General features: G+C 44.1%; 1 protein-coding gene across 5 annotated transcripts in view; it reads left to right on the top strand.

Moving 5' to 3' along the window:
• The window catches only part of L3MBTL1 (L3MBTL histone methyl-lysine binding protein 1), a 43,610-nt gene extending 17,984 nt beyond the window's left edge, over positions 1-25,626 (top strand). For 4 of the 5 annotated variants that reach the window (XM_081916778.1, XM_081916777.1, XM_081916779.1 and 1 more), the window contains 19 exons: positions 231-378; positions 1,638-1,782; positions 2,728-2,854; positions 3,456-3,543; positions 5,647-5,738; positions 7,063-7,167; positions 9,215-9,350; positions 11,423-11,523; positions 12,802-12,953; positions 14,754-14,830; positions 15,411-15,496; positions 15,949-16,059; positions 16,304-16,418; positions 17,078-17,174; positions 17,611-17,808; positions 19,216-19,262; positions 20,250-20,407; positions 20,881-20,943; positions 23,211-25,626. In XM_081916778.1, coding sequence (XP_081772904.1) covers positions 231-378; positions 1,638-1,782; positions 2,728-2,854; positions 3,456-3,543; positions 5,647-5,738; positions 7,063-7,167; positions 9,215-9,350; positions 11,423-11,523; positions 12,802-12,953; positions 14,754-14,830; positions 15,411-15,496; positions 15,949-16,059; positions 16,304-16,418; positions 17,078-17,174; positions 17,611-17,808; positions 19,216-19,262; positions 20,250-20,407; positions 20,881-20,943; positions 23,211-23,345 — 2,181 coding nt within the window. In that variant the 3' untranslated portion in view covers positions 23,346-25,626. The remainder of the gene's footprint in view (positions 1-230; positions 379-1,637; positions 1,783-2,727; positions 2,855-3,455; positions 3,544-5,646; positions 5,739-7,062; positions 7,168-9,214; positions 9,351-11,422; positions 11,524-12,801; positions 12,954-14,753; positions 14,831-15,410; positions 15,497-15,948; positions 16,060-16,303; positions 16,419-17,077; positions 17,175-17,610; positions 17,809-19,215; positions 19,263-20,249; positions 20,408-20,880; positions 20,944-23,210) is intronic. The other variant, XM_081916781.1, reaches the window with a different exon arrangement.
• Positions 25,627-26,314: the final 688 nt, after the last annotated feature.

The raw sequence follows: 26,314 nt of genomic DNA, 5'->3' as shown, positions 1-26,314 counted from the left end.
TGCTCTTGAGCTATTTTTCCAATCTATCCTACCTTACAACATTGTTGTGAGGATGAAATAGAGTGGTCCCATGTTCATTTTCCCTAATCCCGTTGGGGCAAAGGCAGGATGCAGGTGTATTGATGATACCGCCTTGATTTCATTCCAGCGCAATACAGCCATTGTGCCTAGACTTCTCTTGGTTTTTTTTCTCCTATAACTTGTTAACCTTCCCTCTCTTATTGCTGTAGTTTCGGATAAATGAATATGGGACGCTGAAAGTGGTCAGTGCTGACAAGCTTTTGCCAACAGAGCCCCTAAAGGAGTGCCACTCAGAAAGAGAGGGAGAGGATGAGGCAGCAGCACCTCTCAGCAAGGATAATCCCACCGTCACTCAAGGTGAGGATTGCTCTTCAGTGAGGGTTCAAAACTTTGCATGGAATTACACTTGTAGAAGCCCCTGCTGGGCCATAGTGATAATGAGAATGCTGGGGTGATATTGCTACCTCTTAATGCTTCTCTGGCTTCATACATGTGGAGAAATTTAAATGTATAATTACAGGTTCTTCAGATGTTTTTTTCTGTTGGAAGTCCGCATTCACACCACACATTTAAAGCACAATGATACCACTTTAAACCAGCGTGTCTTCCTCCAAGGAATCCTGGGAAACGTCATTTGTTAAGAATGCAGGGAATTGTTAGCAGACCCCTATTCCCTTCACAGAGTTACTTTTCCAAGTTCCTTGTGAAGAGAGATTCATTGTTATACTACTGTGCATGTTGTAGTTCTGTAAGGGGAATAGGGGGGTCTTTCAATAACTCTTAGCAAGTAAACTACGGCTCCCAGAATTCTTTGGGGTAAGCCATGACGGTTTAAAGTGCTTTAAAGGTATGGTGTGAATTTGGCCTAACTGTTGTTCGAGAAGACTGGGTGTCTGTGTCAAATCACACAATCGGCGGTGTGTGTATGAAAAATCATTGATTTATTTATTTTAAAATATTTCTAAATTGCTTAATGGTTAAAATCTCTCAGCAGGGCACAAACACTAAGCTAGCAACATAGAAACTGAGGTGAAAGGATCCGATCTTATGGGTCGGGGAAAACCTGGACAAATATATATGCCTTCACATGATATCTGAAATAAAATGTGGCAGATCACGCATGGCAGAGGGAAAGGCAGGGGCAATGTGAAAAAATGCACATTTTGGACTGACTGCCCTGTGACTCCAATACAGTACAAATCCAATGCATAAGAAATAAAACAAGAAATATAAATATAAATGATACTTGTAGCATGGTACATTACAGTAGCTGCAAGAGGCAGAAAAACCATTCAGTTGTTCACCCCTTGCAATTTTCAGGCCGTCCATGTGGGGGTGAAAAAGTTTGGGAACCACTACTCTATGCTATCTTAGTTATTCAGGTTACCTGAGTTTATTTTCTATCTAGTCTCTGAGTGCTTTGTTACAAGGCAAAATTTTGAGCTTGTGTGTCACTGTGCAGACAACCTAAAGCTGGTTCTTGGCATTGTGCTTCTGACACGAGTGCTCAGACAACCATGCCAGAATCTTGGCCAGCTGGCCAGCCTGCTGCTGTTGAGGTCTCTTGTGACCAATGTGGCCCATTTGAGTTTTTGCTTCTCTTTCGGTTTCCCTAGACCCGGATGTCCCAGAGGCTCCCAAGCTGCCAACCGTGGACAGCCTGTGCCATTGCAGCACCTGCGGCCGAAGAAACGTTTCAGGGTCAGCCCAGGAAGGAAGAGGGTTTTGCAGTGAGAACTGCCACCGGCAATTCAAAGAAAGGTAAAAAAAAGAAGGGGGGGAGACGCTATCCTTGCATGACAGGAAGAAGGAGGGGAGGAATTTTGCAGCTCTGCATATTCCTAATTCTTCTGATTTGGAGAGAGAAGAAATGGAGAGAAAGAAATGCTGCTGTGTATCTGCCAGGACTGGAAGCTCTCTTTCCTTTGGGTGGATTATATTAAACCTACTCCTGTGCTGAAATCTGCCCCCATGCCCCAGTTTCTCAAGAAGAAGAGACGTGTCGGCATTTGAGAAGGTGGGCAGAGCACAGACTGCTGGTGACTTGATTTGTAGGATGAAAGAGAGGCAACACATCTAGGAGGGTTTTAAGAGCAATATTTATAGCATTTGTGTCTCACCATGCTTCCAGGGAGTCCAGAGTGACTTACATGAGTGGTCATAATAATAATAATAATAATAATAATAATAATAATAATAATAATAATTTATTTATACCCTGCCCATCTGGCTGGGTTTCCCCTCTGGGCGGCTCTGGGCGGCTTCCACTCTGGGCGGCTTCCAACAGAACACTAAAATACAATAACCTATTAAACATTAAAAGCTTCCCTAAACAGGGCTGCCTGTTGGGACAGGGCTGGGGTATCACATTTTATCCTTAAAACAGGCTAGTGAGGTAGGCCGGAGCATATGCTGACATACTATGGGCTTCCCTGTCAGCTTCACAGCTGTGCAGGGACTTGAACCTCTTGTCTTCTTAGCTCAACACAATATTATCTGGTTGGTACAAATAGGTCTTGCTTCCCTAAGAAGTCAATCCCCTCCAAAGTGAGGCTTTGCCTCCTCCGTTCAGTTTCTACAGCGATCACAATATTGTTGCAGGAGCCGATTCTAGTGCTCAAGGCCAAGCAGTTCCCATTGCTTGGAAAACATGGTTGGCGGTAGAAGTCCTGAGTATGCAAAGGTTTGCTTTGCTTTGCCTTGTAGGTCTGTCATCGTGGAGAACTCTGCTGGCAGCACCAACTCCACTGAAATCCTCAAGCCAGTGAAGAAGCGGAAGAGGAAAGATTACCAAAGCCCCTCCGAGGAGGAAGAGGAAGAATCAGAGCAAATGGTACAGCTGGGGTGTTCTTCCATATATGTGCAAGAGTCCCAAAGCAACATTTTTTTTTCATATATACGATTCCTCATTTCATTGACCTGACTGACTTGTTTCTAACTGATTTTTTTTTAATACTTTGACTGTCAAAACTTGTGTGAGGGATTCAAATGTATATGCACTGTTAAAGTAGATTAGAGCTCTCTCCTGTCCTAGTGCAACAAATCTACTCTTGACAATAGCTGGGTTCTTTGCAGTTTGGAAAGTGATGGGGAAATTCACTGAAAAGTGTGGGGAGAATGAATGCTGAATAGAAGGCATATAAATGCCCCACAAGCAAATCAGGAGGAATGCTCAATAAAGACCAGACATAGTCTAAGCTCTGCATAAGCTCAGTGCAAACAAATCAGGATGAATGGTCAATAAACAAGGTGTCTAGAGGAGCCCACAGATAGCATAAAAACGATGCAGAATTTCAGTATAGTTTCATCATGGGGAAACTGATCTTACAGCAACTACCTTAGGACTTCGTTTCACGTGGATAAATAGGGGAGTCTGAAGTTAGCAGTAAATTAATTCAGAGTAGGAAGGTTTGATTTTTGTTTGTATGATGTAGGAAGTGAAGCAAGAGGAGACCAATGGCTCTGGAGGAGAACTTCCTGCTGGCAGCATGGGGCATGAAGAATGGAACACAAGTCAGCCTGGTAAGCTCATGGCATAGATCTCTTGCTCAAGCCATTCTGTTTACTAAGATGATTCCTTGCATAAATAAAGTGTGGCACTTCTTATTTACTCCTGTTCTCTGGAAGGTGGAGGCTAAACTGTATTGGGATGGAGTGGGTTTGGTTTAAAAGTTCCTGTTAGGCTAGTCAATCAAGAGTTCTTCTAGAGTCTTATGATCCAGTGGTTCATTTCAGAACGCTGCAGAGATTACAAAACACACAGAAACACCTGAAACCATAAAATAGATATTATTAGAAGTAGTCGTTGTTCTTATTTCCTACATTTATATCTAGCAGTTAAACCATTCAAGCAAGTGCATGTATCTGTCTACACAACTTGGATTTTTTGCTTCATATAATATTTTTGTATGGCAGTCCCTGCCATTAGCTTACAACTGGAGGCGGGAGGCATTATCTAGAAAGTATTAGTAGTTTGGGTGCAGAGGAGAGATGGTGGTGATGCTGTTGGAGGCTATTGTAAGTCAATGTAAAAGAGCAAAAATGAAATACTTAAGTCTATTACATTTAAAGTTATTTAATCGATTGAATTGTTTCAATAAAGCAACAGTGTAATGCAGTTACATTGTTAGTGTTGAGTCTCCTAAGTCATCCCTTTGCATTGATTGACCAGCGCATTGGGAGGCAGGAAGAGGTTTACTTCATACTGCGCAAGTGGGGAGAATACGGCCTGCGTGCTTTTGCTGATGCTTCAGTAGAGAGAGGACCAAAGCCTTAATTAACATAATGAAAACTAAACGTTCTAGGAGGGGTCCACCCATCTGCCCTCTGTCTGCCGCCTTGGGGAAAAGGGGAAGCTCAATATAGGAAGTGCTTTCCTTATATACTGCATCAGAAATGCAATCCACTCATGATTATAAAGGGTTGGCCAGCATCCCATTAACTGAGTTGTCACATGATGGAGTAACATTATGCATAATGTGGAGGAAAACTAGATAGAAGTCTCCCCCCTCCAATCTCTCCTAATGCTAGAATCCTGGTGTCATCCAGTGAAGGTGGATGCTGGGATATTCAAGGCAGAGAAAAGGAAGGGTTTATTATTATTATTATTACACAGTGCATGGTTAAATTATGCACTAAGATAATGTTTGATGTTTTATTATGTTTCTGTATATGCTGGAAGCTGCCCAGAGTGGCTGGGGCAGATGGGGTACAAATAATAAAATTATGATTATGATTATTAATTATGAAATTTGCTACTACAAGATGTAGTGATGGTCACCAAGCTGGACAGCTTTAAAAGGGGACTAGACAAATTCATGAAGGTTAAGGCTATAAATGGCCACTTGTATGCCTCTGAATAACAGCTATTGGTAAACATGGGGCAGGGAGAGAACATTACAGTTCACCTGCCCTGCTTGTGGGCTTCCTATGGTAAGAAAAAGATGCTGGACTAGATGGGCCTTTGGTCTAATCCAGCAGCTGTTTTTCTTATATTCCCAGTGTCTGTGACCAACAAGAGGGCAACTGCTGAATCAGAATCAGAATACAATGCTTTTGGGTAACATACATCACTTGTTCTGCCCTCAATTACTGTGTCTTCAAAAGGCGGAAGTAGTTGAGGGTCATAAATGGCAGTACAGTGGTACCTCGGGTTACAGATGCTTCAGGTTACAGACGCTTCAGGTTACAGACTCCGCTAACCCAGAAATAGTACCTCGGGTTAAGAACTTTGCTTCAGGATGAGAACAGAAATCACACGGCAGCAGCGGGGCAGCAGCGGGAGGCCCCATTAGCTAAAGTGGTACCTCAGGTTAAGAACAGTTTCAGGTTAAGAACGGATCTCCAGAATGAATTAAGTTCTTAACCCGAGGTACCATTGTATGTGTGGCAGGAGGGCAGCACCAAGAGGGTACAAGACAGGGGAACTCACCAAGAGAGTACAAGACAGGGGAACCCCAAAATGTCTAAATGCCAATGAAGCTATTATTGCTTTTACCATTTAATATTTTAGTATTTTTTTAGAAGCCGCCCAGAGTGGATGGGGAAGCCCAGCCAGATGGGTGGGGTATAAATAATAAATTATTGTTATTATTATTAATTTGGTCTGCGTCTTGCTGTTCTCAGTTTCCAGCGAGGAGAAGACAGAAGGTTGGACCTGGGCATCTTACCTTGAAGAACAGAAAGCCATTGCTGCCCCTCTAAATCTGTTCCAGGAAGTGAGTTAACAGTGTCCCTGTTTCTGTCATCTGTGGGTGTACCTAATCTCAGCAAATTCTAGGAACTGTAGTTCCACGGGAGGGATCTCTGTCAAAGAATTCTTAGCACCATCTACTGACCACAGTTTGCAGGATCCTTTGTGAGAATCTGTAGCAGTTAGACTGAAATAAAAAATGGGTAAATTAGGAATGTAAATATGGCCAAGTGTGAGGAAACCTCTTATTCCGTTAGGAGTCAGTCTCTATCTTCTGCTGCCTTCCACCCATGTGTCCTTGTTTCCAACTCAACAATTTAATCATGGATTTTGCTTTATTTTCCTTAAAAGTCTAATCATGCTTTTATGTGATTCTTCTCACTTCCATTTATTTTCAGGGGGTTTTGTTTTGGGGTTTTTTTTTGCTTTTCTGTCAGTGGAAAATCACATGGGAGAGTAATTCTAAAAAGTTGTTGAGGGAATAAAAGGAATCTACAGTGTATTCTTTTGAAAGTATTACATGTTTTTTAAGTGATCCATAGTAGTTTAATGTATCCATTGGAAGCGCTCTGTTTGAGTTTAACTTGATTTGACCATACAGGCAGTATTTTTGGATTAGTGAGGAGGCTGCATCACTTACTCCCCATTTTCGTACACGTTTTCCCCATCCAGCTGGGTGTTTTAGATAAACCAGTCTTCCACATTTTCAGCACACTTCATGCTAAGCCTGAGAGAATCTGATTCCTCTTCCCAGATGGAGAACAAAAGCTGTGTGTATGGCTGCTGCAGGGGTCTATTGACTAGTACCTGTGACAGCACTCAAGGCATACACCTCTCTGGAGCTGCTTTGTGTGTGTTTTAATAAAGGCTGTGTTCATACATAAAGCATGGAGTATTAGGCAAATAATGTGTGCTTGGTTTGGGCCTTCTTATTCCTGCAGGGGAAAAACTAACTATGATCCTTGACTTAGTGCTGTGTCCAAACCCAAGGTTCATGCTTTGTTTCACTCCAACAAACCATGATTGGCAAGCCAATTCTTTATTATGCATATGCCAGTTTTGGTTTCTCTCAGTTCCTCATTTTTTCAATCTTAAGTTCAGTTCTACACATGTCCTCATCATTTTGTAGGTTGTTGTTGTTTTTAAGTTCCCATGAAAACCAACAGCATTTTAATGATAAGTTCTCCTAATACACACATTTTTGTATGCTGTTTGCCCCAATACACACATTTTTTTGCAAACCATTTCCCCCCTGATATAATGCAGAATTCCATTGGGTGTAAAAGACCAGCAGCCCAGCAATAGCAATAAAACATTTTTCACCTTTTCCTGTGGTTCGTTCCTTTTAGCACCAGTCGACTCCCCAGCACAAGAATGGTTTCAAGGTGGGGATGAAACTGGAGGGGATCGATCCTCAGCACCCTTCTATGTACTTCATCCTGACTGTGGCCGAGGTGAGATGGGTCTGTCCATTTGCATTCTCTTGCATCTGAGCTGCTGAACGCCATGATAGGTTGCATCTAAAGTAGCACTGAGTAATGCGTCCCACCGGCACATGGATTTCCACTTGTGTAATGTGAATTCCCTCCCATCTCCTTCACCTGCATATGCCCTAAATTTGCTCTAGGAGGACCTACATATGGGGGGGGCAGGGGGCATTGTGCATGCTGAAATCCTTGTGCTAACAGGACATGTTAGTAGGATACCACCTATTGCCTCCCTCCGAGTTTCTTTCTGGCTATTCTAAATACAACTAGAGCACAGCACCATTAGATCTGTTTTATGAGCATTTGCTGAAGTACAAGGCTTAAATAAGTCACAGATCTCCCTGAAATGGAGTTATCAGATCCTTGCAAAGGGTTTTGTAGAATCTCACTTCTTGGAGCACTCCAAGGCTCTGGGTTCAAGCCAAACTTGAAGAACAATCCAGAATCCCAAACCGCTGTATTGTAAGGGGTTAGGATGAGGCAGAGGTGCCCTTTGTCAAACTCGGCTGGGCTGGGTTGGGATCTGCTGGTTGGGGCTTTGGCCACTGTGGATCTCCCAAGAGCACCTACCACAGGTAGGCAAAAGCTACTGCCAGTGGTAAACTGGTTGCTGGTGTTTGGAATATTTCCTTGAAACAGGCTCAAGCTGGGCTAGCCAAGGATCCACTGTATTCTGAGCTGGTCCAGCTACCAGAAGGTTGATGCAACAGGTCTGATCCTGACCTCTGCTGCACCTGCCTGGAGCTGACATAGCAAAAAATAAAAAGGTAAAGGTACCCCTGCCCGTACGGGCCAGTCTTGCCAGACTCTAGGGTTGTACGCTCATCTCACTCTATAGGCCGGGAGCCAGCGCTGTCCGCAGACACTTCCGGGTCACGTGGCCAGCGTAACGAAGCTGCTCTGGCGAGCCAGCGCAGCACACAGAACGCTGTTTACCTTCCCGCTGGTAAGCGGTCCCTATTTATCTACATGCACCCGAGGGTGCTTTCGAACTGCTAGGTTGGCAGGCGCTGGGACCGAATGACGGGAGCGCACCCCGCCACGGGGATTCGAACCGCCGACCATGCGATTGGCAAGTCCTAGGCGCTGAGGTTTTACCCAGAGCGCCACCCACGTCCCTATATAGCAAAAAATACTGGAGTTTAATTCCCACCTGCCAACTGTAGCTGGCAGTGCTCTGAATGTGACAATAGCTCTTCTGCTCTGTTTTTTATTTTGACATATCTATTTTTATTGATACTTATACAAAAGTTCATGCCCAATACAAAGTATCTTTGTATAATACACCAGAATAAAAAAAAACCACGTTTAAAATCTAATCTTAAAAAGAAGAAGAAGAAAACAGGAGCAAAAAGAAGGAAAAAGGAAAAGAAAAAAGAGAGAGAAAATAAAATGGAAAATAAAGTAAAATGTTTTTTCAATCCTCAAATTCAGATATTACAAGTTCATTTTCTCTTTTCCAATCTTTAATAAATGTTAGTAATGATTTGTCTTTAATTAAACATGTTAACTTTGCCATCTTGGCTAAGTTCAATAATGCTATCAACCATTCCACCGTAGTAGGTAAGGCTGTATCTTTCCATCTTTGTGCATATAACAGTCTCGCTGTTATATATTGGAATGCTTTTCCCCGTTAAGCCCCATTGCTGCCTGCCAAGGGTTAGACTAGACGCACTGAACTTCGGATCCATCCCTGTGTTTGCAGAACCCATTTCATTAGACATTGTTAATTTGAGATAGAAAGCAGCTATGAACCAGTTAGAAATCAAATGTAAATGCTCACACTATTGTAGATTTTACACGCAGACTGGGAAATGTACGAACTATGATGTAAGCATCATTTACCTGTGCCAGATTCCTACCTCTCAGGAGGTAGAAAAATAACTGGTTGCTGGACCCAGCATGTCAGAATTTTGACGCACCAGCCCGGTAAGGGATGGAAATAACCAGTAAGTTTGGCTTATCCTATTCATTGAGATGGCATGTCCCTTTCTGTTGCTTTTCCTTCATCCAGGTATGTGGATACAGGATGCGCCTTCATTTTGATGGCTACTCTGAATGCCATGATTTCTGGCTGAACGCTGACTCCCCCAACATTCATCCTGCCGGCTGGTTTGAAAAAACAGGACACAAACTCCAGCCCCCAAAAGGTGAGTGAATTAGGGTGGTGCATCTGCAGGCACAGCTTCCATCCTTGCTGCAGGAGAAATCTCAGCATCTCCCCAAGTGTGAAGATAGCCAAGCAAGAGTGGCTGCTGGCATGTGGGAACCTGAATCACAGCCCTATTTGCATAACTGAGTTGTGTAAATTGCACCATAGGTAAATTGGTTTGAGAGAGGGGCCTCAGTAGCTTTCAAGGTGTGGGTGAGGAAAACGTGGCTTTCTAGATCCTGTGGTGGTTGCTCTTTCTATCCAGCCTTTTTCCCTGATAGGGACTCAAGGTGGCTTAAAGCTAAATACAATAAATACAAGATGGGTGACACCTGGCTTGAGAGCAGTACATGTGAAAAGGATCTAGGAGTCTTGGTTGACCACAAACTTGACATGAGCCAACAGTGTGACGCGGCAGCTAAAAAAGCCAATGCAATTCTGGGCTGCAGCAATAGGAGTATAGCATCTAGATCAGGGGTCTGCAACCTTTAAGACAAAAAGAGCCACTTGGACCCGTTTCCGAAGGAAAAAAAACTGGGAGCCGCAAAACTCGTCATTATAAAAATAACTTTTTTGTCACCTTTTTATTATTTCCTTGTTTGACCCCTCAGAATTACTCCTCCTCATAGAAATAAACGTTAAATTAACAATTCACCTTTTTTGTGTGTGTGTTCTTCACTCCCCTTCAAAACAGTGACCAGCATACATGCCCCCTTTCAATGCAGTGACCAGCGTACATGCCCCTTACAATGTAGCAGGCGGGCGGGCGTCACAGCCAGTACAGCACCCACCCCATGCGACGTCGCAGCCAGTACAGTGCCCACCACAGTGGGGAGTGTCGGGGTGCACAATGCGCCTCCTCCCCTCGCTAGTATCCGCCCCGGAGCCGCGACAAAGGTGTAAAAGAGCCACATGCGGCTCCGGAGCCGCGGGTTGCAGACCCCTGATCTAGATCAAGGGAAGTAATAGTGCCACTGTATTCTGCTCTCCTGGAGTACTGTGTCCAGTTCTGGGCACCACAGTTCAAGAAGGACACTGCCAAACTGGAACGTGTCCAGAGGAGGGCAACCAAAATGGTCAAAGGCGTGGAAACGATGCCTTATGAGGAACGGCTAAGGGAGCTGGGCATATTTAGCCTGGAGAAGAGGAGGTTAAGGGGTGATATGATAGCCATGTTCAAATATATAAAAGGATGTCACATAGAGGAGGGAGAAAGGTTGTTTTCTGCTGCTCCAGAGAAGCGGACACGGAGCAATGGATCCAAACTACAAGAAAGAAGATTCCACCTAAACATTAGGAAGACCTTCCTGACTGTAAGAGCTGTTCGACAGTGGAATTTGCTGCCAAGGAGTGTGGTGGAGTCTCCTTCTTTGGAGGTCTTTAAGCAGAGGCTTGACAACCATATGTCAGGAGTGCTCTGATGGTGTTTCCTGCTTGGCAGGGGGTTGGACTCGATGGCCCTTGTGGTCTCTTCCAACTCTATGATTCTATGATTCTAAAATAGGAACAGCTGGAAACATAGGGGAAATCCAGTGAAACATTAATGGTGCTGGCTGGGGCTGATGGGGATTAGAGTCCATTAATGTGTGGGGGGCCACAGGTTCCCCATCAGTGTCTTAAGGAAACATTCATACTATCCATCTAAAGCACCATGGTAGCAATTTAAACAGGCGTGGCTCCCCCTAAAAAAATCCTGGGAACTAGTTTGTTAAGGGTGCTGTTCCCCCTACAGAGCTACAATTCGCAGAATGAAAAGGGATTGATTGTTAAACTGCTCTGGGAATTGTAGCTCTGGGAGGTGACGTGGAGTCTCCCAACAACCCTTGGTACCCTCAATAAACTACAGCTCACATAATTTGGGGGGTGGGAATCAGGACTGCTTAAAGTGGTACCACAGCGCTTTAAATGTATGGTGTGAATGTGGCCTTAAAGTATCTCAGTGCCATCCCAAAAGAAGCTGGTATTTGAGGAAGCTGAGAAGCACCACCTCTGTTCACTTGTTTCCGCAGGTCAAAGAGGGAAGTGTGGCTGCCCACTGAAATGCTTCTTTTCCCCTCTTTTTTATTTTAGGGTGTCTAGGTTACAAGGAAGAAGATTTCAACTGGGCCAACTATCTGAGGATAACCAAAGCTCAGGCTGCTCCAAAGCACCTCTTTTTCACTCCAGACAGTGTGAGTAGCTGTGATGGCTTGTGAATGCTTTTCGCAATAAGTACCTCTGCTCACTCAGATAGATAGATAGATGATAGATAGATAGATAGATAGATAGATAGATAGATAGATAGATAGATAGATGATAGATAGATACACACACACATACACATAGTCTTTATTTTACATATGTACAAGCAGCGCATTACAATCATGCATCTGAATCCTCCGGCTCAGATTCTGGGAGTGGCTTCTTCTCCAACAGAAAAAGCAGGGAAGTTTCACGTGATGCCTCTCCCCCCTCTTCTTTAACTCTCTCCTTTCCCTGGCAAACGGAATAGGCATTGTCCCACTGTCTGTGCCAGAACTTCCTGTGTGGTGCTGAGGCTCTGGTTCAACATCTGAGAGCCATCCCGCCTCCTGGCTGTCCCCTCCTTCCTCAATCGCCATTTCCTGCCCCCCTCCCTCTGCCTGTTCCTGCTCTGGCAATACCATGACAGTAGCTGACCCGTTTGCCTACAAACTACCCCCATTCTCTGTGCTCTGGAAATTGTGGCAAGAGAAATATTTCTGCATACAACGACACACAAAAGAACCTAGCCTGCCCCATTAGTGTGGCCCCAGGATTGGAAAGCTTCAGAGGAGTAAGTTTAGTATTGATGCACATGCAGGACCCCACCAGACTGTCAGTATTTCCGGCATACTGGAAATTAAGGTTTCTGCAGTTAAAGTGGATTAAGGTCCTATTGCAGCAAGTCCCTCCCTCCTTTTAAAACAGCAACACTTGGAAAGCGACAGGGATATGCCTTGAATAGTGTGGAATGCAGGAATGAGTGTCAACACTCCTCAAGCAGATCAGGATGAATGGAGGATGAATGCTTATCATCATATAAACATCCCACAAACAAATCAGAGCAAATGCTCAATAAACACTAGATATCATCTGATCTCCACAAAAGTTTTGTGTAAGGAAACCAGAAGAACTGCTCAGCAAACAGGTTATCTGGAGCAGCCCATCATAAAAATAAGGCTCTCAACAGAATAAAGAATTGAATTGGATTAATACTGTGGCCTTCCACAGATTGATTACTTGATGGAATTTAAATAAATTACCAATACTGCATTATAGCTGTTTGTTGTTTTTGTAGTCGATGCCCCGAAGGAAGTGCAAGATAGGTGCACCATCAGCTCCACCTACATGTTTGTGCGATTCACACATCACTGCTACACCTCAGGATTGCAGCACATGGGTGCATGTATGAAAAGGGCCCATTTTTTTTCTTTCTTCTGTTTCCTCAGAACGCTGCTCCTACAGGGTTCCAAGTGGGTATGAAGCTTGAAGCAGTGGACCGCATGAATCCTTCTTTGATATGCGTTGCCACAGTGACAGATGTGGTGGACAATCGCTTTTTGGTGCACTTTGACAACTGGGATGACACATATGACTACTGGTAGGTGAGAGAGGAGTAGAAAGATTGCATAGAAAAAGCAGTCTTAGGCTGAGCTGTAGGTGTATCTTGCTTGAGAAAAGCCTTTCAAAATTTCGAGGAACGTTAACATGAAATTGTCATGAGAATTACAATTGCAAACCTCTCATTGAGCCACGCTCTCTGTTCCATCAAGTCTACTGTCTTGGGGCATCATTTTGTATTTTGCTGGAATCTTGGTTGTGACACTTCAGAAATGGAACCAAGTTTATTAGTATTATCATTTACAAAGATTAGTCACATTTTTTTTCCACTCAGCTGTTACATGGTAAGTTGTACAAAGTTACTGTTTGCAGGCCTTTTTGTACCTACTCAATTTCTGTGCAACTTCCCTGTCCCAAACATTATTGATCCCGTGTTAGGGTATTTGGGCATTAGTTAGTTGATTAAGGGGGGGGGGGCATTAAAGATGGTTTGGAAGCATCTGATGAACTCTTTTAAAAGAGGTGGTCTGTTGTTGTTTAATCGTTTAGTCGTGTCCGACTCTTCGTGACCCCATGGACCAGAGCACGCCAGGCACTCCTGTCTTCCACTGCCTCCCGCAGTTTGGTCAAATTCATGCAATCTGGGTTGTGGGGCAGAGACATGGAGCTGCCCCTCTGCCCCCAGCTTTACTGTAGATTTGGTGGATGGAGGTGAGGTCACGGTGGCATGGGTGCACCTGCATAGCCCAAACCTACTGCCACCTTGCCTAAGCCCAATCCAGGTAAGTGTAGTAACACCGGTAGGGAGTGAGTGGCGCTGTGGTCTAAACCACTGAGCCTCTTGGGTTTGCCAATTTGAAGGTCGGCGGTTTGAATCTGCTCCCTTTGCTCTGTTCCAGCTTCTGCCAACCTAGCAGTTCAAAAGCATATCAGTGCAAGTAGATAAATAGGTGCTGCTGCGACAGGAAGGAAAATGGCGTTTCTGTGTACTCTGGCACTCGTCACGGTGTCCCGTTGCGCCAGAAGCAGTTTAGTCATGCTGGCCACATGACCTGGAAAGCTGTCTGCGGACAAACACCGGCTCCCTTGGTCTGAAGTGAAATGAGTGCTGTACCAGAGTTGGGAGGGCAGATCTGTGATTCCACCCCGCCACACAGCCAATGACTAGAAAGTATAATAAAATATATATTAAAGGTTATAAAGAGTGCAAGTTAAATCAGCATCAGCAAATAAACCTCCTTTAACATATACCCTTTATACTTGTTTTGTTCCAGGTGGTGAGGGAGTGGGCTTTTAAAACGTTCCACTTTTGGGTCAATATTTTGGGCCTCTTTTTAAACAGCTGCCATCTTTCCAAATATATTGCCATGGTAGCAAGTGTGTGTTGTGCCCATGCTACATAACTAATATAATTTGCATTTTTCGATGGATGGATCTGTCATTCTCAGCTTTCTCGCTTTCTCCTTTTTCCCACCTTAAGTTCATTTCTCCATATTTCTGTATGAAAATTCCCTGCCATTTCAGTGCGATTTCTCTGAATTGACTCTTTTCTGTGTTTTGCCTAACACGTGTAATTTTGCAAAGCAATTTCCCTAGTATAATATGTTCTTGTATCTTATTGTCACCAATATAGGCATTTATATGCACACTTTACCCTAGTAGATACATTTATGTACACACTACTTGGCTTGAGAACTGCATATCAAAATTTGGAAGAGTGTGCATTTTGAAGGATGACTGTGTTTCAGTCTGCATATACTTTTGGAAAGTGTACATTTGGTAGCTTTGTCTTTAAATGCAAATTCAATCAAATTTCTCCCCGCCACTATTTGTATTGCAGGTGTGACCCCAGCAGTCCCTACATCCACCCGGTTGGTTGGTGTCAGGAACATGGGAAGCCCCTCACTCCTCCACAAGGTGAATACACAATTGATGTCTGTTCTGCTTCTTACTGCAGCTGCTTCCACACCACACAAGACATGCCCATTGGGCCATATTGCTTGGTACTGTTATTAATTGCAAGTTTTTAGTTTTTGACCACCTAGAAACTCACAGTAGCATTCACACAAACTACACATCCATGTGGACATGATCTCCACATCAGAAAAAGTGAAGCAGCTGAAAGTCTTTGTTGAAATGGATATCAGTGCAGAATTTGCTGGAGCAGAGTCAGAATAATCTCTCAAAAATCCTATGATTATTCATTTCATGGCAGATTTTAAAGCTGGTGCCTGCATTCCCATCAGTGTATTGCTTATTTCTTAAATTTCAATTAGAAATAGAGCTGAACAGCCATAAATCAATTGTAAAACCTACCTTTGTACAGCATGGGTTGACGGTCACAGGGTGGACAAACATTGCGGGGGAATCCACTTTATAGGTCAGTGATTTTCACATAGCTGCTGCTGACCATCTTGAGTTCCTGAGAGCTTATTGCAACTAGTGAAGGATTCTCTCTAGCAAAAGCCTGTCATCTGGCAGACCCTTTCATTTCCAGACTACCCTGATCCTGAGAACTTCAGCTGGGAAAAATACTTGGCAGAAACAGGTGCTTCTGCGGTGCCAACTTGGGCCTTTAAGGTGGTGAGTAGTCTCTACCATATATAAGCAAACATTTCCAGGAAGGGTTGTGGCAATGGTGATGAATTGGGTACAGGCGAGGAATCTGACCTTGATGCATGTCCTGTGCAAATGCTCACAATGCAACTTTACATGAAGAATAGGGTTATCAGTGGCTATGACTCATGATGGGTCTGTTACCTCCCGTATTGGAAGCAGTATGCCTCTCAATATCAGTTGCTAAGGATCCCAAGCAGGAGAGCGCTATTGGGCTCATGTCTTGCCTGTGAGTTTCCAATAAGCATTTGATTGGCTAGTGTGGGAGTCTAATCCAGCTGGGTTGAATTCAGGTTGAATTTTAGCAATCTGCAAGGCTTCACACTCTTGCCAAACTAGTAAACTCTCCAAGTCCATCATTCTGCAGATATGGATGGATAGATAACTGTTCTAACCACCCCATTCTCTTCCCTCTCCAGAGGCAGCCCCACGGCTTCCTGATCAACATGAGGTTGGAGGCAGTGGACCGAAGAACTCCCTCCCTGATCCGAGCAGCCTGTGTGGAGGATGTAGAAGACCACAGGGTAAAGGTGGGTTTCTTCCTTGCTCAGTACTTATACCTTATTGGTGAATCACTGAAATATAGGCCAGTTGTTAATAGGGGTGGTTGGCCTACATTGGAAGCAAGAGCAAATCTTCTGATATAACATTGAAGAAGCAGCTCTGGATGCATGTGTGTCTCAGAACATGCTTGTTGCCTTCCTCCATGCTGGTTTAATGCTCAGGAGATGGATTTCTAAGTCTAATGGCAACCTGTTGATTTGTGCCCTACAGATCCATTTTGATGGCTGGAGCCATATCTACGATTTCTGGATAGACTCGGACCACCCAGACATTCACCCAGTGGGGTGGTGCTCAAAAACAGGGCATCCACTGCAGCCTCCTCTCAGTAAGGACAAATATTGTGCATGGTGCAAGCGTTCGCTGCAGCTCTGTTTAGCATATAGCAGCAGTAGCAAACTCAGGTCCCCGAGGCCTAGTTCACACATCAGTTTTAAACCACAATTTAAAGTGTGTTGGTCACACTGTTAAAAATAGTGGGCATTTCTCCTCTGGTCTCACTGCTGCCGCACTGTTGGGAGTTAAGCCATGGTTTGGCTTAGCGTTACATCCAAAGGAAGACTTTTGGTTTGTTTCTCCCCAACAAGCTATGAGTGGTAAGCCAATAACAGAACATGGTTATAGCTCTTGGTTTGGAGAGTAGCAAAGCATGCACCCAGTTTTGAACATAATGCTAAACCAATGGTTTAGCTCCAGCAGTGGGTCAGGAGCAGGGAAAGTGGGAGGTAATTTTCGGACTGCACATTTCGTCTTTCATGCAATCCATAGCATGCATTCACCTTTAAGCCACAACTGAGACGTGGTTTAAAGTGGTGTTTGAAGGATGCCTATGACCATCTTGGTGGTTGTCCAGGGTTTCAGACAGGGGACATTCCTAATCCTATGTGGAGGTGTTGCGGATTGAACCAGGGACCTTTCTGAATGCAAAGCACATGCCCTTCCCCTAGAAATCTTAATCTGGATAATTTTCCTCCCCTTCTTGTGCAGGGCCAAAGGAACCTGTCTCTTCTGCCAATGGGAGCTGCCCAACTTTGGCCTGTAAGACCCTCCCCACCACCAAGAGTTCCAAATACAGCTTTCACAGGTGAGCTCTTGCCATAAAGTACAGAGGGAACTCGTTGGTGAGTCTACTGCTGTAGGCTACATCCCCCCAGGTTCCCACTACCCATAGATAGCCAAGGAAGCAAGTACTGTGGTGGCCCATGCAGCTTACCTGGAATATGGGTTGTCAATGTAAGTTAATTGTCCTGTATCTGCACAACTTGTGGCTCACCAAGACTGTATCCACCAGCCATGTATGGATCAACAAGCTTCTGTTGTTGTTGGGCTGTCACAGATTGGAAAAGCATGTGGGGCTATCAAGCCCTGGCAAGATACAGTACATGGTGGTTGGGTTGCATTTGGCTTGATAGATCAGAGGTTGGACGCGGTTGTGCCTTATGTGGCAACTGCCCCTATATGTGACAGCTGTCAGTAATACTCAGAACTAAGCACTCCTTTCTGCTTCCCCTGTTCTCCAGGAAGTGTCCAACCCCCGGTTGCGATGGCTCAGGTCATGTGACTGGGAGATTTACAGCACATTACTGCATCTCAGGGTGCCCCCTGGCAGAAAAGAACCAGGGAAGAATGAAGGCAGAGCTCTCAGACACAGAAAACTCCGTCCGAAAGAGGAACTTGATCGGCTTCTCTCAGCGGAAGAAATCACGGCACCATGGAAGGTAAGAAGGCAGCTGGCCCTGGTGATACACTTGGACTTCCACACTGAGATTAGTATATTATCACACCCAAGTGAAACGTTTTTTGAAGTGAAGGACATGAGGAAGGAGTTGATAATGCAGGTGAGCTGCGCACAGGTGAGCTTCAAGCAAGCTGCCAGCCAGTTCTGTGGAGCCTCCTTTTATTCACACAAATATGCAAACCCAGGCAGATACATTTTGGGCTGTGACCTTTACATATCTTCCGGTCCCGAGATCGTGGGGTGGTACAAAGTTATTTTGGCACCTGTTTCCACCGCGTCATTTTCCCCTTGCACAGTGTATGACGAAGGAGACAAAAGGTCTTGAGAGACAAAGGTTACAGACAGGGCACCGCAGACCACTGAGACCGCAAAAGGTTAGACAGAGGGCATGATGTTCAGACAGCTGTGGCTTTGTCTGTGAGGGGGAGTGTGCCCCGCACCCCTAGGTCACGCATGCAGGCAGGCTGAGGCTGCCTGCGGGTGGGGAGTGTGCTCCGGACCCAGCGATCATTCCTACAGTTTTTCTCTTCTTTGCTCTGTGGATGCTCCATAGAGCTTAGCCATTTTATATTACCCCTCCATATCTATAGCAAGTTTGGGGAACCTCTGGTGCACAAACCAAAGGCAATCCCCCACTCCACACTTCCCTGTCTGGACCATGTTGTTCCCCAGGCCATGCCCCCTACTAGCCCTGTTTTACACCCTCCTTGTGTGTCCCCCCCCCAGGTAGGATGTGTCCTTGAACTCTTATAACGCTTGTTGCTTGCTTGCTGGGAGGCTAGAGATGGGTGTGCAATTGTGTGTAGAAACTTGCCTACTGCCCTGCTTCAGGGTGGAACTCAACATAGTGCTAAAAGGCTTGTTCCCATCCACACAAGATTTCTGCCCCCCCCCCATGCTGTTCTGTGGGTTCTTTCAACCCTTCAGAGTGGATTTGGGAGAGGTCTTGGGGAGGAAAGATGGGGTGGAGCCCCATTGCAATAGCTTCTGCTAATGGAACTGAATCCAGGCCTATTTCTGCAGCGAGACGCACTGTCCTTGGATGTTGAAGGAGCAAGTTTGCCCCCATTCCCCTCCGTTACAGTGATAATCCTCAATGTGAACCAGATGTGTTAAGCAAATGCCTAGACCAGGCACTACAATTCCCATAATCCCTGATCACTGGTCCTGTTAGCTAGGGATCATGGGAGTTGTAGTCCCAAAACATCTGGAGGGCTGAGTTTGCCTATCCCTGGCCTGGACATACGGAGACCTGGTTCAGACAATTCTCCCCTGACCTTAAAAAGATGTGTGAACCAGGCTTCAGTAAATGGGATTTACCAGAACTTGTCATCTTTCAATCCATGCACTGTGGATTTTGAAGATGAAGCTTGTTTTATTTCTCTAGGGGACGACCTCCGAAATACCGGAAAATCCAGCAGGAAGACTTCCAAAGTAAGAGCTCCTCCTATAAGAGTGTGTTAAAAGGTGGACAGACAATACAACAGGGACTCTTTTTAGATCCTTAACAAATGGACAAAATGCACTTTTTAGTAAAAAATATATAAAAATTGCAGTTTAAATTAGAAACAACACACCTAAGACATGCATTTTAAATGATTTTTATTTTATATTTTGAGTAGTATGTTTGTTAAGATACGGACTGATGCTTCCCACATAAATGCATGTTTATGCTGTTTAGATTACTGTGCATATCACCAGTGACTAAAATCTTCCTAAAATAGAATGTGAAAAGGGTTAAGATGCTATTGAGATGCTTCTTGGACTTCTGTAAGCCAGAAGCTTGCACCCACATGTCTGCAAGCCACCTCTCCCTTAGCCCTTTGCACTGCATCCTTTTCAGCGCTAACAGATATCAGCCTAGGCAGTTTCCAGGAAAGCTTCTCCCAACAACCAGCTGGTGATTCCTGATAGGTTCATTAAGTCCTACGATTGTCTATGCCGGGGTTGGGGAACTTGTGGCCCTCCAGATGTGATGGTGGATGACTTCCCTCATCCCTGCCCATTAGCAGAGCTGGCTGGGGATTATGGGAGCAAAAGTTAAACCATTTCTAGCCAGCCACATGCACATTTAGGTTTAAATAAGTGCCTATGCACATCCCTGAAGGGTTGCAAATCGCCTGGATGGATGGAGCAGAACCAGGAGGAAAAGAAGAAAGATAGCCCAGCTGGGGTGCAGTGATTCTGTGTGCACAGGCACTGGAAGAATTTAGCTTCACTCATGTACCGCTTCCATGGATTTATTTTGCAGCAAGCCTAGCTTTTAACACATGGGTTTGCTGCTGTGCTGTTAGGTCCTGCTTGGCCCTGAATCTCTCCAGGCTTCACAAATCATTCAGACCTTAAGGTCTAAGAGAAGAAGAAAAGGTGCCTCTTTCTTTGCAAATTAGCCTGACTTGATGCTTTGAATGTCATTGCCAGCTATTTCTTCAGACAATATGCACCAGTCTCTCTTTATGTCAGCCTTGTCAGCGCACCCAGACCGTTCCCTTTCCCTCTGCTGGGAACAGCACTGTAAGCTCCTGCCTGGAGTGGCTGGGATCACAGCATCTACTGTAGCCAAGTGGACCATTGATGAGGTGAGCCATTCCTCTTGTTGTTATCATTACTGTTGATTGATTTGGACCCCACTTTGTAAACAAAACATACACAAGATGCCTTAGTTCACATCAGTATATAGTACAAAGCAAAGTAAAACATGCAGGTGCACCCCCCCAAAAAAAGATAAACAAAACGGAACAGGAATTTTAAGCAACACCAGAACACACAATAACATGAATTTTATACAAAGGCCAGATTAAATAAAACCATCTGGAATATTTAGGCGTTTGGGTTTGCTGTTGGTTAGGTTGTAAGTTGTTTTAGGTTGCCCTGGGTAAAAAACAATGACTAACAAATTCAATAGATGGTAATAATAATAATACATAGGTTTTCTCTGAAAGGCAGAGGAGGCAGAGAGAGAGAGAGAGAGAGAGAGAGAGAGAGAGAGAGAGAAAGGGAAGTGCTTGTTTCCATTCCCTCAGTTATTTCCTGTTGTGTCTTTTCTGCAAAGGTCTTCAGCTTCGTACAGACACTGACAGGTTGTGAGGACCAAGCGAAACTCTTCAAGGACGAGGTAAAGATATGGGACATAGTCTCTTGGAGTGGAAATTCCATTGGTATTTGGAGAACAATGCAGCAGTAGAACCATCAATTGCAGGCTGGTCCTAAAAGCCCATCTTGGCAACAATGCATCCTGTTTGGTATATAGTTTCCCCTCTCGGAGACAAAACCAAAAGAGATGGGATTGATACAGTGTGGCTAACATTTTAAATATTTGATGTCTGTGAAGTGAATTCCATATTTTCATGTGCAAACATATATAATAGCACCATGAAGATCACACTCAGGAGTTGTACAAACAGGCAAAACCACCAGGAGCCTTTTTCTGTTGGTCTGGCTGAGAGTTACATGGCAACCACCTTCCTGGAGACAAGGCCGCTCCCCTACCTCTTGTATCAAACATGATTTAGTTTTGGCCCACAGCAAGCAGGAGAGGAGAGCTGGTCCAGAGAGAGGATAGCAGGAGGCCCAGTGGCTCCTTCCACTGTACAGCAATACTTCTGCGAACGTCCGCCTCGTTTAGCATCCATTCCGTCAAACGTCTGCGGCAAACCCAGAAGTACCGGAACAGGTTACTTCTGGGTTTGCAAACCGCTCCATGCATGCGCAGACGCGGTGTTTTGCTCTGCGTCCTGAGGCTCCGGAACAACTGGGGCTGGATCCCAGTCGCAAAACAAGGTACAACTGTATAGCTACAAAGCAATGAGTTTTATGAATTTAATTCTTATTGATCTTACTGATCTTCGTAAATTTACAACAAACTAAACAGAAATGACTGCAGTATCCCTGGCCTTTTAGAACTAGAGAGCAAAAGATGCTGCATGCAAGAAAATGTGGGCACGCCATCACCTCATTTCTGACTGCAAGGGGTTAAATTATTTATAAAAGTATTTTTACATGATCCAGAGTACAGTGGTACCTCAGTTTACAGGTGCTTCGGGTTACATGTTTTCAGGTTGTGTACCACGGGAAACCCAGAAGTACTGGAAAGGGTTACTTCTGGGTTTCACCACTTGTGCATGCGCCGAAGCACCAAACCACATCAAACGTGTGCACAGACGCAGTGCTGCAGGTTATGAACGCTACAGGTTGCGGACGTGCCTCCATCACGGATTACGTCCGCAGCCCGAGATTCCACTGTATCATTATACATTGTACAACTGGCTGAGTGGGAAAAAGAGGTTGAATGGCAATGGAATTGGGGCTCAGCTTTCAAAAAGAGTGGTACCATCATTGGATTGACACCTGGCAAAAACCCAGCAAGAGGGGCTCATTATCGGGGATCAGCAGTTGCTTAGCCACATTATGCATAGGTCTGCAAAGTCCTGTTTTCAAATACTGAAAGGCCATCAATAGGGATGGGTGAATTTGTCAGCTTCATTTTCTCATTTTTTTCTAATCTTTCATTACACATTCCCACATCAGTTCACAATATTTTTCTTTTTAAAAAGGCAGCTTCATGAAAATCCACTGTCCACAGTTCCAGCCTCATGTACGAATCTTTGCAAAGCGCTTTCCCCGAATATAATGCATTTTTATGTTATTTTCACGAACATATGCATTTTTGTGCACACTCTATCCTAGTATATGTGTTTCTGTTCATGTTATGTGGCTGGAGAACTGCATTGCAAAATTTGGAGAGGTGTAGATTTTGAAGGGCATCTGTGTTTCAGTTTGTGTATTGTATTGGTGGTGCAGATTAGGTGCATCTGCTTTAAATGTGAGCTGAATCAAATTTCTTCCCCATTCGAGGTCATTGACAATATTTTCAAATGTACCCGTTGAATTTAGCTCAGTGTTGGTGCTTCAAAAGTATCCATTGACTCCTGGCACACATCTGCTCTTTTTTGGGAAATCCAGCATGCAAACATAGACTGGCCAGTTCTTGGAAAAACAGATAACACTTTGCCCACAATATTCCCTTCTCAAGTTTTGGATGCCAGCCATAACTATCAAACAACCGAGGCATGTCCTGGAGTCATTAGCTATATACATGGCCTGGTGGATCAGATTAGGATGAAGCTTCCTGGTCAGATGCTGGGATGTGATGCGCTGCTACAAAAACTGCATTTTATTCCAGAGAAAGCATTGAGTGCAGATAGCTTGCATTCTCAATCTCAAACCTTTTATTGGCATATATCGACAGAATTCTGAAAGGTTCAGTACAATAAAATCACTCAGCAAAATCCAGCAATGAAAACACTGTTGTATAACATTTTTGCTTTGTGTACCCTAGCATGAGAAACAGGCACCTTCAACCATCTCTCTTTTCCTCCCCAGATGATTGATGGTGAGGCATTCCTTCTGCTGACTCAGACTGACATCGTGAAGATCATGAGCGTCAAACTTGGCCCAGCGCTTAAAATCTACAACGCCATCCTCATGTTCAAGAACGCTGATGATACCTTGAAGTGAACCACCCTTTGACTTTTCTCCCACGTGGGAGCTGCCAAACTCTCTGTCTCGGCAGAGTAGAGACCTTCCCGGCTGCTGCAGCTGTAAAATCCTGCCAACTTGCTCTCTCTTTTGAGTCTTCGTCTTTGTTTACATGCCAAATCCATTCCCTGTCTGTCTTCCTCCAGCCAGCCTTTCCAAATACTGCCCTGATTCCTGTCTAGCAGTGGAGCTCCAGCACTGACCTGCCCAATCTCACAGACCCTATTCTCCTGATGGTTTTAAAGGCACACGCAACAGGAATTTGGAGATTTGGTTTGCTATCGGGTTTAACCTGCCTTGAATTTAACTTACTCAGCTGCCCAGGTTCTTACATTATAAAGCGTGCTGGATTCACATGATGCAGAAGAGGAAAATATCTACAAATGGACCACCGGCGTGATCACCAAATGGCAGCACGCACTGGGAAGCACCTCTGATGTTTCAGGGCAAATGTCAGTCTCTAATAATCAGGGATTCGATCGTGAACTTCACAAGGGGCAGAGTACTACAATATATCCAGGGACTGGCTGAAGCACTAAGTAAGTGTTGGTCCTTCCAAGACAGGCTACAGGACTAAGTACATTATTGATGAAGGAATCCATCCTAACAATTCTGGAGTCATTTCTGCTGTTGCAAAAAAAAAAAAATGGTGCTCAGAATTTATAGACTTGTAATATTGCCATGCTACGTGGAGGATGAGAGAAACAAAGAAGATCATGTAATAATGTTCCTTGGTTTAACTTCTGTTCCTTCTGCAAATCACACTTCAAGCAATTTTTCTTTTTAATATATAAAAAAATGTGTGGAGCAGAGTGTCACAGAAAACAAGCAAACTAACAACATTTGTACTTTAAGCAAAAACATTCTTCTGATCCATGGGAGGAGTGACTGCTCTTAGGGATAGCCAGCTAACGTCGTTCTGGCCTGGCAGGTGCTGTATTGTATGAGAAAAAGAAAACAGATTCTGTACAATGCAGCAGTTCTTAATTTCTTTGTTCTGGACGCATCAGCTGTGCCCCATCAAACCATATTTAGTTCAGTGTGTGCCAAATGTTTACATTCAGCTGCTTGACAGTGTCCCTTGAAAACGAGAAGCTGGCTTTAAAAAAAAAGAAGTTTTTTACCATATGGATACAATGTGAGCCTAAGCTTTCAAGCTTTTGAAAATAATTCTGCTGTTGACTATATGGGGTTTTTTCCTGTGCCCCCTTGATGTTGACTAATGAAGCAATGACAGAGGCTGTTCTGATGAGCTACTTTCCCTATAGTGTAGCCATGTGACTAAAAGGCTCAGGTTGCAACATCAGTTCTACCCTTAGATAGTGAGGAACTGGCCTCAGGCAGCATATTTCTGAATGCCGTTAAAGGACAACTACTATCCTGTTAATGTATTATTGTTTGTTTGATGGAGGTTGGAATGCCATATGAATTTTCCACCTCCAGTGCCAAAATATCTTGGAATGGTCCTATGAAGTTGGGGAATCCCTTCTAATTTCAGCAGTCCTAGATTTAATTCCACTCCATTCTCCATCAGTTATCTCGCTTGACGGTGGTCCCATGTAATAAATTATGATTGAAGCCTTCCATACGCAAGCACTGATTTGGATCTAGGTTTCTTAGACCCAAATCCAACCCTCTTCCCATTTGCCACAAAGCATTCTAAGTGTATTTCCTAGTGTATGAACCTCCTTAAAACCAACTTAAAGTTGTTGTTTTTTGTCCCCCTTAAGTCTGTGAAGGAAAGTCTAAAGTTTCTTAACCATACATACACCAGCCACCTGTCTCATAGCATTGTGGTCTGCGAAGTCTACTTTCTAATGTTTGGGTCAAATTCACGCTAAGCTTCCCATGGAAATGCAGCAATTTGACTCTGATATTATTGAATACTTGGTCACTATTTAGGTCTCTTTTTTAACTGCTGGCTGCTTGCTGTTCCAAGATAAAATTATATATTGATTTCTCTCTCTCATGGTCATGGCAAGCATTTCTTTTTTTTAGCAAGTTTCTTGCTGATTGTGAAATATCTTTCGTTTGACTCCCCCTTCTGTTTACTTGTTAGGAGGCAGATTACTGAGAAGAAGGACATTTTTCATTTTTGAATCAAATCCTTCTAACAGATGCTGCTGGATGGTGCCAAACTATCCCCATATCCAAAGAGATGCTCTTTTTAGTCAGCCAGAAAAGATGAAGAAGGAAAGAACCACTTGACATGCCCAGGTGATTCTTGGCGGGTTTTAAAAGGAAAACTCCCCCCCTTTTTTTTAAATAAAAAATGTCCAGTTTGCTGTTTTAGCTGCTTATATAAAGATCAGTCAGCATATTTGTAGGGACCAACCCTACAAAGCAAGATTTTGTATCATTAACATTCTTATTATGAATGTTCTTATTAACATTAATTTTAAATTTCCAATTATGTATACATTCCTCTTGTATTTGAGACAGGGACTTTGCCAACTCAGTGGATGGATTGCTGGGAGTTGCAAGGCGTTTGTCTCGGAATTTGAAACTAGATGAGGAATATGGCTGGTTTGGGACATACTCTGCTAAGCAGAGGTGTTTGGGTGCTGTTAAGACCACTTGAAAGAAACAGGAAGTGTTTAATGGTGTTGAGGCCATCTTTGCTATTGTCCTACTGGAACTATAGCCATGAAGAAAATGGCTTCCTTTGTGCCATTTTGAGACAGTGATGGGCCAGTTTGCCTCTCTGCCTCTTCAAAGGTTTGAGCCTCTGTTGTTTGGCTCAGGTGAAATGTAATTTTCTGATGGGTCTTGTGGCCCCTTGAGGTCCTCGGTGCCAAATGGTTATTCATGTAGGCTTTTGGACTTGGGCACATAATCTGGCCTAGATTTCACACCAAATCCCTCTTCCCCACTCTGTTATGCTGGCTACTGAGCAAGCTGAACTCGATTTGCACCAGGAATGGAGTCTAGATAGTGCACTGTTCCCA

This window comes from Podarcis melisellensis (genome assembly GCF_964234715.1).
Source record: "Podarcis melisellensis genome assembly, chromosome: 6".
In the NCBI taxonomy this organism is placed as follows: Eukaryota; Metazoa; Chordata; class Lepidosauria; order Squamata; family Lacertidae; genus Podarcis; species Podarcis melisellensis.
Note: the sequence above shows the minus strand (reverse complement) of the source record. Positions and strands in the feature narration are given on the sequence as shown.